This window comes from Catharus ustulatus, unplaced genomic scaffold (genome assembly GCF_009819885.2).
Source record: "Catharus ustulatus isolate bCatUst1 unplaced genomic scaffold, bCatUst1.pri.v2 scaffold_118_arrow_ctg1, whole genome shotgun sequence".
In the NCBI taxonomy this organism is placed as follows: Eukaryota; Metazoa; Chordata; class Aves; order Passeriformes; family Turdidae; genus Catharus; species Catharus ustulatus.
The window spans coordinates 35,593-47,908 of record NW_024879464.1 but is presented as its reverse complement, the minus strand read 5'-3'; the positions used below and the strand labels follow the sequence as shown (position 1 = coordinate 47,908).

The window sequence follows — 12,316 nt, the reverse complement described above, 5'->3', positions numbered from 1 at the left end:
CCAGTTTGGATTTATTCACAGCAGGACCCCGGGAACGGCGCCGCTCTGAGCTCCCAGTCCATCCCAGTCCATCCCAGTCCGTCCCAGTCCATCCCAGTCCATCCCAGTCCGTCCCAGTCCCTCCCAGCCCATCCCAGTCCGTCCCAGTCAGTCCCAGTCCATCCCAGTCCATCCCAGTCCATCCCAGTCCATCCCAGTCCATCCCAGTTTGGATTTATTCACAGCAGCACCCCGTGCTGGCGCAGCACCGCCGTGAACGGCGCCGCTCCCAGTCCATCCCAGCCCATCCCAGTCAGTCCCAGTCAGTCCCAGTCAGTCCCAGTAACACTCAGACACGTCCCAGTCCATCCCAGTTTGGATTTATTCACAGGAGGACCCCGTGCTGGCGCAGCACCGCCGTGAACGGCGCCGCTCCCAGTCCATCCCAGTGTGTCCCAGTCCGTCCCAGTCAGTCCCAGTCCATCCCAGTCCATCCCAGTCAGTCCCAGTAACACTCAGACACGCTCCCAGTCCATCCCAGTTTGGATTTATTCACAGCAGGACCCCGTGCTGGCGCAGCACCGCCGTGAACGGCGCCGCTCCCAGTCCATCCCAGCCCATCCCAGTCCGTCCCAGTCCATCCCAGTCCGTCCCAGCCCGTCCCAGTAACACTCAGACACGTCCCAGTCCATCCCAGTTCAGGTTTATTCACAGCAGCACCCCGTGCTGGCGCAGCACCGCCGTGAACGGCGCCGCTCCCAGTCCATCCCAGTCAGTCCCAGTCCATCCCAGTCCATCCCAGTAACACTCAGACACGTCCCAGCCCATCCCAGTCCATCCCAGCCCATCCCAGTCCATCCCAGTCAGTCCCAGTCCGTCCCAGTCCGTCCCAGTCCATCCCAGTCCGTCCCAGTAACACTCAGACACGTCCCAGTCCATCCCAGTTTGGATTTATTCACAGCAGCACCCCGTGCTGGCGCAGCACCGCCGTGAACGGCGCCGCTCATAGTCCGTGCCAGTCCATCCCAGTCCATCCCAGTCCGTCCCAGTAACACTCAGACACGTCCCAGTCCATCCCAGTTTGGATTTATTCACAGCAGCACCCCGTGCTGGCGCAGCACCGCCGTGAACGGCGCCGCTCCCAGTCCATCCCAGTCCATCCCAGCCCATCCCAGTCAGTCCCAGTCCGTCCCAGTCCGTCCCAGTCCATCCCAGTCCATCCCAGTAACACTCAGACACGTCCCAGTCCATCCCAGTCCATCCCAGTCCATCCCAGTCAGTCCCAGTCCATCCCAGTCCGTCCCAGTCCGTCCCAGTCCATCCCAGTCCATCCCAGTCCGTCCCAGTCCATCCCAGTCCGTCCCAGTCCATCCCAGTCCGTCCCAGTCCATCCCAGTCTGTCCCAGTCCGTCCCAGTCCATCCCAGCCCATCCCAGTAACACTCAGACACGCTCCCAGTCCATCCCAGTTTGGATTTATTCACAGAAGGACCCCGTGCTGGCGCAGCACCGCCGTGAACGGCGCCGCTCCCAGTCCGTCCCAGTCCATCCCAGCCCATCCCAGTCCGTCCCAGCCCATCCCAGTCCATCCCAGTCCGTCCCAGTCCATCCCAGTCCGTCCCAGTCCGTCCCAGTAACACTCAGACACGCTCCCAGTCCATCCCAGTTTGGATTTATTCACAGAAGGACCCCGTGCTGGCGCCGCTCCCAGTCCGTCCCAGTCCATCCCAGTCCATCCCAGTCCATCCCAGTCCATCCCAGTCAGTCCCAGTCCGTCCCAGTCCATCCCAGTCCGTCCCAGTCCATCCCAGTCCATCCCAGTCCATCCCAGCCCATCCCAGTCCATCCCAGTCCATCCCAGTCAGTCCCAGCCCATCCCAGTCCATCCCAGTCCGTCCCAGTCCGTCCCAGCCCATCCCAGTCCGTCCCAGTCCGTCCCAGTCCATCCCAGTTTGGATTTATTCACAGCAGCACCCCGTGCTGGCGCTGCTCCCAGTCCGTCCCAAGTCCATCCCAGTCCGTCCCAGTCCATCCCAGTGAGTCCCAGTCCATCCCAGTCCATCCCAGTCCATCCCAGTCCATCCCAGTAACACTCAGACACGTCCCAGTTAATCCCAGTTCAGGTTTATTCACAGCAGCACCCCGTGCTGGCGCAGCACCGCCGTGAACGGCGCCGCTCCCAGTCCATCCCAGTCCATCCCAGTCCGTCCCAGTCCATCCCAGTCCATCCCAGTCCGTCCCAGTCCATCCCAGTCCATCCCAGTCCGTCCCAGTCCATCCCAGTCCGTCCCAGTCCATCCCAGTCCATCCCAGTCCATCCCAGTCCATCCCAGTCAGTCCCAGTAACACTCAGACATGTCCCAGTCCATCCCAGTTTGGGTTTATTCACAGCAGCACCCCGTGCTGGCGCAGCACCGCCGTGAACGGCGCCGCTCCCAGTCCGTCCCAGTCCATCCCAGTCCATCCCAGTCCGTCCCAGTCCATCCCAGTCCATCCCAGTCCATCCCAGTCCGTCCCAGTCCGTCCCAGTCCATCCCAGTCCATCCCAGTCCATCCCAGTCCGTCCCAGTCCATCCCAGTCCATCCCAGTCCGTCCCAGTCCATCCCAGTCCATCCCAGTCCGTCCCAGTCCATCCCAGTCCGTCCCAGTTTGGATTTATTCACAGCAGCACCCCGTGCTGGCGCCGCTCTGAGCTCCCAGTCCATCCCAGTGAGTCCCAGTGAGTCCCAGTCCATCCCAGTCCGTCCCAGTCCGTCCCAGTCCATCCCAGTCCATCCCAGCCCATCCCAGTAACACTCAGACACGCTCCCAGTCCATCCCAGTTCAGGTTTATTCACAGCAGCACCCCGTGCTGGCGCCGCTCTGAGCTCCCAGTCCATCCCAGTCCATCCCAGTCAGTCCCAGTCCATCCCAGTCCGTCCCAGTCCATCCCAGTCAGTCCCAGTAACACTCAGACACGTCCCAGTCCATCCCAGTTCAGGTTTATTCACAGGAGGACCCCGTGCTGGCGCAGCACCGCCGTGAACGGCGCCGCTCCCAGTCCATCCCAGTCCATCCCAGTCCATCCCAGCCCATCCCAGTCCATCCCAGTCCATCCCAGTCAGTCCCAGTCCATCCCAGTAACACTCAGACACGTCCCAGTCCATCCCAGTCAGTCCCAGTCCATCCCAGTCCATCCCAGCCCATCCCAGTCCATCCCAGTCCATCCCAGTCCATCCCAGTAACACTCAGACACGTCCCAGTCCATCCCAGTCCGTCCCAGTCCATCCCAGTCCATCCCAGCCCATCCCAGTCCATCCCAGTAACACTCAGACACGCTCCCAGTCAATCCCAGTTTGGATTTATTCACAGCAGGACCCCGTGCTGGCGCAGCACCGCCGTGAACGGCGCCGCTCCCAGTCCGTCCCAGTCCATCCCAGTCCATCCCAGTAACACTCAGACACGCTCCCAGTTAATCCCAGTTCAGGTTTATTCACAGCAGCACCCCGTGCTGGCGCAGCACCGCCGTGAACGGCGCCGCTCCCAGTCCATCCCAGTCCATCCCAGTCCATCCCAGTCAGTCCCAGTAACACTCAGACACGTCCCAGTCCCTCCCAGTCCGTCCCAGTCCGTCCCAGTCAGTCCCAGTCCGTCCCAGTCAGTACCAGTCAGTCCCAGTGAGTCCCAGTCAGTCCCAGCCCATCCCAGTCCATCCCAGTAACACTCAGACACGTCCCAGTCCATCCCAGTTCAGGTTTATTCACAGCAGCACCCCGTGCTGGCGCAGCACCGCCGTGAACGGCGCCGTTTTCTTCTCCGCGCTGCGCTCCGCCCGGCGCCGCAGGCTCTGAAATGGGGAAAAAAACGAGGAAAACGGTAAAAACGGGGAAAAAACGTAAAAAAAATATAAAAACCAGGGATTTGGAGGCCTCAACCCCCCCTCAGTTTGGGGTTTTTACCTGATTGTAGAAATTTATTCCAAGTTTTAACTAATTTATGTTTATTTTTTAGGAATTTATTCTTTAGATTTGGATTTATTTATTTAAATTTATTCCTGGTTTTAACTAATTTATGTTTATTTTTTAGGAATTTATTCCTAAGATTTGGATTTATTTATTTAGGAATTTATTCTTTCGATTTTAATTTATTTATTTAAATTTATTCCTGGTTTTAACTAATTTATTTTTGTTTTTTAGGAATTTATTCCTAAGATTTGGATTTATTTATTTAGGAATTTATTCTTTCGATTTTAATTTATTTATTTAAATTTATTCCTGGTTTTAACTAATTTATTTTTGTTTTTTAGGAATTTATTCCTAAGATTTGGATTTATTTATTTAGGAATTTATTCTTTCGATTTTAATTTATTTATTTAAATTTATTCCTGGTTTTAAGTAATTTATTTTCGGTTTTTTAGGAATTTATTCTTTAGATTTTGATTTATTTATTTAAATTTATTCCTGGTTTTAATTAATTTATTTTTGTTTTTTAGGAATTTATTCTTTAGATTTTGATTTATTTGTTTAAATTTATTCCTGGTTTTAACTAATTTATTTTCGTTTTTTAGGAATTTATTCTTTAGATTTTGATTTATTTATTTAAATTTATTCCTGGTTTTAATTAATTTATTTTTGTTTTTTAGGAATTTATTCTTTAGATTTTGATTTATTTATTTAAATTTATTCCTGTTTTTGGAGCTTTCCCCTCCCCAACCCCGGGGTTTTCCCCTTTTGGGGTCCATCCCCATTTTGGGATTTTTTTGGGGTGTTTCCCCCCTTCCTCACCATCATCTTCCTCTTTTTGCTGTAGCGCAGCTTGGCCTTCTCCTTCCTCTTCTCCTCCAGGGCCTCGGTCACGTCCCGGTACTTCCAGCCCACCTCGTGCGCCAGGCGGCCCAGCACGGCAAACTGGGAGAACTGGGAGCTCAGGAACAACCCAAAAACCCCAAAAAACCCCAAAAAATCCAAAACCCAAAAATCCCGGCCCAGCACGGCAAACTGGGGGGACTGGGAGCTCAGAAAAACCCCAAAAAAACCAAAAAAACCCCAAAAAACCCAAAAAAATCCAAAAAACCCCCAAAAAACCCAAAACCCCAGCCCAGCACGGCGAACTGGGGGGACTGGGAGGTCAGAAACACAAAAAAAACCCAAAAAAACCAAAAAACCCCACAAAAAAACCCCAAAAAAACCCAAAAAAACCAAAAAACCCCAAAAAACCCCAAAATCCCAGCCCAGCACGGCAAACTGGGGGGACTGGGAGGTCAGAAACAGCAAAAAAAACCCAAAAAACCCAAAAAAACCCAAAAAAATACAAATCCCCAAAATCCCAGCCCAGCACGGCAAACTGGGAGAACTGGGAGGTCAGAATACCCCAAAAAAACCAAAAAAACCCAAAAAAAACCCAAATCCATCCCAGCACGGCAAACTGGGGGGACTGGGAGGTCAGAATACCCCAAAAAAACCCAAAAAACCCCAAAAAATCCAAATCCCCAAACCCCCGGCCCAGCACGGCAAACTGGGGGGACTGGGAGGTCAGAAAAACACCAAAAAAACCAAAAAAACCCAAAAAACCCAAAAAACCCCAAATCCATCCCAGCCCAGCACGGCAAACTGGGAGAACTGGGAGGTCAGAAAAAAACAAAAACAACCAAAAAACCCCAAAAAAACCCCAAAAAAATCCAAAAAAATCCAAAATCCCAGCCCAGCACGGCGAACTGGGGGGACTGGGAGCTCAGAAACAAACCAAAAACCCCAAAAAACCCCAAAAAAACCCCAAAAAAATCCAAATCCCCAAACCCCCATCCCAGCACGGCAAACTGGGAGAACTGGGAGGTCAGAAAAAACCAAAAAACCCAAAAAAATCCAAAACCCAAAAATCCCAGCCCAGTACGGCAAACTGGGGGGACTGGGAGATCAGAAACACCAAAAAACCCCAAAAAACCCCCCAAAAAAAACCCAAAAAAAACCCCCCCAAAAAACCCAAAAAAACCCTCAATAAAACCCCAAAAACCCCAAAAACCTCCCAAAAATCCCCCAAAAAAACCCCCAAAACACCGCAAAAAACCCCAAAAAAACCCCAAAAAACCCAAAAACCCCCCAAAAAAACCCTAAAAAAAACCCCAAAAAACCCCAAAAAAACCCCCCAAAAAAACCCCCAAAAAAACCCCAAAACATCCCCAAAAAAACCCCCCAAAAACCCAAAAAAAACCCCCAAAAAACCCCCCCAAAAAAACCCCAAAAAACCCACAAAAAACCCCAAAAAACCCTAAAAAAACCCCAAATAAACCCCAAAAAAACCCCAAAAAACCCCAAAAGACCCCCCAAAAAACCCAAAAAACCCCCCAAAAAAACCCCAAAAATACCCCAAAAAAACCCCAAAGAACCCCAAAAAAACCTCCCAAAAAAACCCCAATAAAAACCCCCCAAAAAAACCCCCAAAAACCCCCAAAAAAATCCAAAACCCCCCCAAAAAAACCCCAAAAATCCCCCAAAACCCCCCAAAAAAACCGAAAAGAACCCCAAAAAACTCCCAAAAAACCCCCCAAAAAAATCCCAAAAAACACTAAAAAATCCCCCAAAAAAACCTAAAAAAACCCAAAAAAACTCTAAAAAAACCCTAAAAAAACCCCAAATAAACCCCAAAATCCCCAAAAATCCCCAAAAAACCCCTAAGAAAACCCAAAAAAAACCCTAAAAAACCCCCTAAGAAAACCCAAAAAAAACCCTAAAAAACCCCCAAAAAAACCCCCAAATAACTCCAAAAAACCACCAAAAAACCCCCAAAAAAACCCTAAAAAACACCCCAAAAAAACAAAAAAAAATCCCCAAAAAAACCCAAAAAAAACTCTAAAAAAACCCCAAAAAAACAAAAAAAACCCCCCAAAAAACCCAAAAAACCCCCAAAATCCCCCAAATAAACCCCAAAAACCCCCCAAACCCCACAAACTGGGCTGACCTTGCGCGTGGGTTTGAGGCGGATGATCTTGAGGGCAGCGGGCACCACCATGCGCTTGCGCTGGAAAATCCAGAGAGACCCGAATGGGGAGGGGCTGGGGGGGTTTGGGGGGTCTTTGGGGGTCTTTGGGGGGTTTGGGGGGGATTTGGGGGGGTTTATTTGTGAGTTTTGGGGTGGATTTATGAAATTTGATTTGTGAGTTTTGAGAAGCATTTATGGGATTTGGTTTGTGAGTTTTGGGGTGGATTTGTGGGATTTGATTTGTGAGTTTTGGGGCAGGTTTGCAGGATTTGATTTGAGAGTTTTGGGGTGAATTTATGAAATTTGATTTGTGAGTTTTGTGGGATTTAATTTGTGAGTTTTGGGGCAGGTTTATGGGATTTGGTTTGTGAGTTTTGGGGCAAATTTGTGGGATTTATTTATGAGTTTTGGTGGATTTGATCTCTTTTTGGGGTAGGTTTATGGGATTTGATTTATGAGTTTTGGGGGATTTTATTTGAGAGTTTTGGGATGAATTTACAGGATTTATTTGCGACTTTTGAGGCAGGTTTGTACGATTTCATTTAAGAGTTTTGGGGCAGGTTTATGGGATTTATTTATGAGTTTTGGGTGCATTTATGGGATTTATTTTATGAGTTTTGGGGGATTTGATTTGTGAGTTTTGGGGTAGGTTTATAGTATTTGATTTGTGAGTTTTAGAATGAATTTATGGCATTTCATTTGTGAGTTTTGGGGTGGGTTTATGTGATTTATTTGTGAGTTTTGGGGCAGGTTTGTGGAATTTAATTTTTGGGTTTTGGGGTGCATTTATGGAATTTATTTGTGAGTTTTGGGGCAGGTTTATGGGATTTGATTTGTGAGTTTTGGGGCAGGTTTGTGTGATTTATTTTGTGAGTTTTGAGGTGAGTTTTTGGGATTTTTGGTGTCTCAGATCTGTTTTTTTTTTCTCAGCAGGAGTCAAACAATGTAGGTAAAAGCGACATCACAGACACCGGGGTTTGGGGTGGGATTTGGGGAATTTGGGGTGGATTTGGGTGGAATTTATGGGATTTATTTATGAGTTTTGGGGGATTTGATTCGTGAGTTTTGGGGCAGGTTTATGAAATTTGATTTGTGAGTTTTGGGGCGGGTTTGTGGAATTTATTTGTGAGTTTTGGAGTGCATTTATGGCATTTGATTTGTGAGTTTTGAACTGCATTTATGATATCTGATTTGTGAGTTTTGGTGCAGGTTTGTGGGATTTATTTTGTGAGTTTTGGGGCGCATTTTTTGGATTTTTGGTGTCTCAGGTTTGTTTTGTTTTTCTCAGCAGGAGTCAAACAATGTAGGTAAAAGCGACATCACAGACACCGGGGTTTGGGGGAATTTGGGGTGAATTTGGGGTGAATTTGGGGTGGATTTGGGTGGGATTTGGGGTGGATTTGGGGTGAATTTGGGGTGAATTTTGGGTGGATTTGGGTGGAATTTGGGGTGGATTTGGGGTGGGATTTGGGGTGGATTTGGGGTGGGATTTGGGGTGGATTTGGGGTGGGATTTGGGGGAGGATTTGGGGTGGATTTGGGGTGAATTTGGGGTGAATTTGGGGTGAATTTGGGGTGAATTTGGGGTGGATTTGGGGTGAATTTGGGGTGGATTTGGGGTGGATTTGGGTGGATTTGGGGTGAATTTGGGGGTGGGAATTTGGGGTGGATTTGGGGTGGGATTTGGGGAATTTTGGGGTGGAATTTGGGGTGGGATTTGGGGTCCCACCTTGTCGTAGGGCGGGGGGATCCCATCGAACACCTTGAGCCGCTCCAGCGCCGCCTGGCCCCGCTTGGTCTTGTGGGGCAGCATCCCTGGATTTGGGGTGAAAAACACCGGGATTGGGAAAATCCCGGGGGGTTTTGGGACCCGGGGGGGGTTTGGGGCCCGGCTCACCTCGCACCGTGCGCCAGAAAATCCTGCTGGGCGCTCGGAAGTGGAACGGGCCCCGGGAGGGGTTGGTGTTCATCCTCTTCCTCAGGAACGCCAGGAATTTCACTGGGGAGGGGCGGGAATGGGGTGAGAAACGCCGGAAAAGGGGCTCCGGGAATTTGGGTGGGGCGGGGAAAGGGTTAAACCCCACCCCAAAAAAAAAACCGGGATGGGTAAAGGGTTAAAATTCCGTAAAGGATTAGAGAGGGTGGGAAAGGTTAAATCCTCCCAAACCGCGGGGGGCGGGAGCCTCTGGAAAATCCCCAAATTTCTACGAGGGCCGGAATGGTCCCTAAAAACCGGGATTTATCCCCAAAAACCGGGATTCCCCCAAAACCGGGATTTCCCTAAAAACTGGGATTTGCCCCAAAACCCGGATTCATCCCAAAGCCGGGATTTCCCCCCAAAGCCGGGATTTCCCTCCAAAAACCAGGATTTGCCCCCAAAGCTGGGGTTTGCCCTAAAGCCAGGATTCCTCCCAAAATCCGGGATTTGCCCCTAAAGCCGGGATTTGTCCCAAAGCCGGGATTCCCCCTAAAAACCGGGATTCCTCCCAAAATCCGGGATTTCCCCCCAAAGCCGGGATATGCCCCTAAAGCCGGGATTTCCCCCAAAGCCGGGATTTGCCCTAAAAACCGGGATTTACCCCCAAAGTCGGGATTTCCCCAAAAATCCGGGATTTTCCCCAAAGCCGGGATTTGCCCCAAAACCGGGATTTTGCCCTAAAACCAGGATTTACCCTAAAAACCGGGATTTCCCCCCAAAGCCGGGATTTGCCCCCAAAGCCGGGATTTGCCCCCAAAGCCGGGATTTACCCCCAAACCCGGGATTTGCCCTAAAAACTGGGATTTTCCCCAAAGTCGGGATTTCCCCCCAAAAGTCGGATTTACCCCCAAAGCCGGGATTTTGCCCCAAAGCCGGGATTTCCCCTAAAGCCGGGATTTCTCCCCAAAGCCGGGATTTCCCCCCCAATCCGGGATTTCCTCCCAAAGTCGGGATTTCCCTCCAAAGCCGGGATTTGCCCCCAAAGCCAGGATTTGCCCCAAAGCCAGGATTCCTCCCAAAATCCGGGATTTGCCCCTAAAGCGAGGATTTGTCCCAAAGCCGGGATTTGCCCCAAAAGTCGGATTTACCCCCAAAGCCGGGATTCCACCCCAAAACCTGGATTTGCCCCGAAAACCCGGATTCACCCCAAAAGCCGGGATTTGCCCTAAAAACCGGGATTTCCCCCCAAATCCAGGATTTGCCCCAAAGCCGGGATTCCCCCTAAAAACCGGGATTTCCCCTAAAAGCCGGGATTCCCCCCAAAGCCGGGATTTGCCCTAAAAGCCGGGATTCCCTCCAAAGCCGGGATTCCTCCCAAAATCCGGGATTTCCCCCCAAAGTCGGGATTTCTCCCCAAAGCCGGGATTTCCCCCCAAAAGTCAGGATTCCCTCCAAAGCCGGGATTCCCCCCAAAGCCGGGATTTGCCCTAAAAACCGGGATTTCCCCCCAAACCCGGATTCATCCCAAAGCCGGGATTTACCCGCAAAGTCGGGATTTCGCCCCAAAGCTGGGATTTTCCTCCAAATCCGGGATTCCCCCCAAAAGCCGGGATTTCCCCCCAAAGCCGGGATTCCCCCCAAAAACCGGGATTCCCCTAAAACCGGGACTTCCCGCAAAGCCGGGATTTGCCCCAAAAGCCGGGATTTGCCCCAAAAGCCGGGATTTGCCCCCAAAGCCGGGATTTACCCCCAAAGCCGGGATTTACCCCCAAATCCGGGATTTACCCCCAAAGCCGGGATTTGCCCTAAAAGCCGGGATTTCCCTCCAAAGCCGGGATTTGCCCCTAAAACCGGGATTTCTCCCCAAAACCGGGATTTGCCCTAAAAGCCGGGATTTGCCCCAAAGCCGGGATTTACCCCAAAACCCGGATTCACCCCAAACCCCGGATTTCCCTCCAAAATCCGGGATTTGCGCTAAAAGCCGGGATTTGCCCCAAAAAACCGGGATTTGCCCTAAAGCCGGGATTTCCCCAAAAATCCGGGATTTGCCCCAAAGCCGGGATTTGCCCCCAAAGCCGGGATTCCCCCTAAAAACCGGGATTTCTCCCAAAGCTGGCATTTGCCCTAAAAACCATGATTTGCCCCCAAAGCCGGGATTTCCCCCAAAGCCGGGATTTCTCTCCAAAAACCGGGATTTCCCCAAAATTCCGGGATTTCCCCCCAAAGTCGGGATTTGCCCCAAAGCCGGGATTTGCCCTAAAAACCGGGATTTCTCCCCAAAGCCGGGATTTGCCCTAAAAACCGGGATTTGCCCCCAAAGCCGGGATTTCCCCCAAAGCCGGGATTTGCCCTAAAAACCGGGATTTGCCCTAAAAGCCGGGATTTCCCCCCAAAACCCGGGATTTACCCCCAAAGTCGGGATTTACCCCCAAATCTGGGATTTACCCCCAAAGCCGGGATTTGCCCTAAAAACCAGGATTTACCCCCAAAACCGGGATTTCTCCCAAAGCCGGGATTTGCCCCCAAAGCCGGGATTTCCCCGCAAAGCCGGGATTTGCCCCCAAAGCCGGGATTTATCCCCAAAGCCCGGATTCCCTCCAAAGCCAGGATTCCTCCCAAAATCCGGGATTTGCCCCAAAGCCGGGATTTACCCCCAAAGCCGGGATTTGCCCTAAAACCCCAGATTTCCCCCCAAAGCCGGCCCGCCCGGGGACTCACGCTTGTTGCGGTAGAAGTTCCCGGAGATGTTGATGCCCTCGCAGCGAACCACGACCACGCGGCGGCCTGCGGGGACAGCGGGGCCGGGCCGGGTCAGCGCCCAGCCGGGCCCGGGAGGCGTTTCCCGGCTCGCCGGAGCCCCCGCGCTCAGCTGGTAGTGCATGGAGGCGGCTCTCATTGTCGCTAAACTCCAGAGCCAGACCGGGCTCATCACGGCGCGGGGGCCCGGTTATCCCCGCCGATCCCGGGGAAAGGGTCCCGCACTCACCCAGCAGCACCTGCTTGGCCACGATCGCCGCCAGCCGGCCCAGGAGGTGCCCACGGCCATCGATCACCAGAACCTGCGGCGCCGGGAGCAGCGGGTGAGGCCTGGTCGCGGTTGGGCATTACCGGGGCTAGGCCGCGCCGCCGGGCCTACCACGTGGCCGCGCCCCGCGCTGCTCCCGCCGCCCGCCCGCGCTTCCCCGCACGTCCCCGATGGTTCATCCCCTTCCCAGAGCCCCTTCGGAGCCCGCCCGGGACCCCCGAGCCCCCCCAGACCGCGCCCGGCCCGGCCCGCTCCGCACCCGCGGCTCCGCCATGGCCGCTGCCCGATCGGAAAGAGGCCCCGCCCACCGCGGGGGCTCCACTTCCGGCGGCGGGCCGCGCAGGGGCGGAAGTGACGTCACGGCGCCGGGAGGAGCCGCTGAGCGCGGGAGTGGCGGAAACGCCCTCAGTGCCCTCAGTGTCCTCAGTGTCGCCAGGGTCC

The 12,316-nt window shown here is 52.6% G+C and overlaps 1 protein-coding gene and 3 non-coding genes across 7 annotated transcripts; all 4 read right to left on the bottom strand.

Annotated features, from left to right (window-relative positions):
* Positions 1-12,218, bottom strand: RPL13A (ribosomal protein L13a). 4 transcript variants are annotated; one of them, XM_033086719.1, is made up of 9 exons: positions 12,135-12,217; positions 11,837-11,909; positions 11,569-11,634; positions 8,830-8,931; positions 8,662-8,747; positions 6,913-6,972; positions 4,743-4,865; positions 3,731-3,805; positions 1-27 (listed from the first exon to the last, which is right to left on the bottom strand). In XM_033086719.1, the coding sequence occupies exons 1-9, from the start codon at positions 12,147-12,149 to the stop codon at positions 16-18; spliced, it is 612 nt and encodes a 203-aa protein (XP_032942610.1). In that variant the 5' UTR covers positions 12,150-12,217; the 3' UTR covers positions 1-15. The 4 variants fall into 4 exon arrangements, with proteins under 4 accessions (XP_032942610.1, XP_032942609.1, XP_032942608.1 ...); XM_033086718.2 differs by lacking the exon at positions 1-27 and adding an exon at positions 3,306-3,463; XM_033086717.1 differs by lacking the exon at positions 1-27 and adding an exon at positions 3,306-3,336.
* LOC117011357 lies at positions 7,833-7,906 on the bottom strand. The gene has a single exon (XR_004420933.1). It is a non-coding gene; the product is annotated as a small nucleolar RNA SNORD34 (small nucleolar RNA).
* LOC117011358 lies at positions 8,191-8,264 on the bottom strand. The gene has a single exon (XR_004420934.1). It is a non-coding gene; the product is annotated as a small nucleolar RNA SNORD34 (small nucleolar RNA).
* LOC117011356 lies at positions 11,710-11,789 on the bottom strand. Its single transcript, XR_004420932.1, has one exon. It is a non-coding gene; the product is annotated as a small nucleolar RNA Z195/SNORD33/SNORD32 family (small nucleolar RNA).
* Positions 12,219-12,316: the final 98 nt, after the last annotated feature.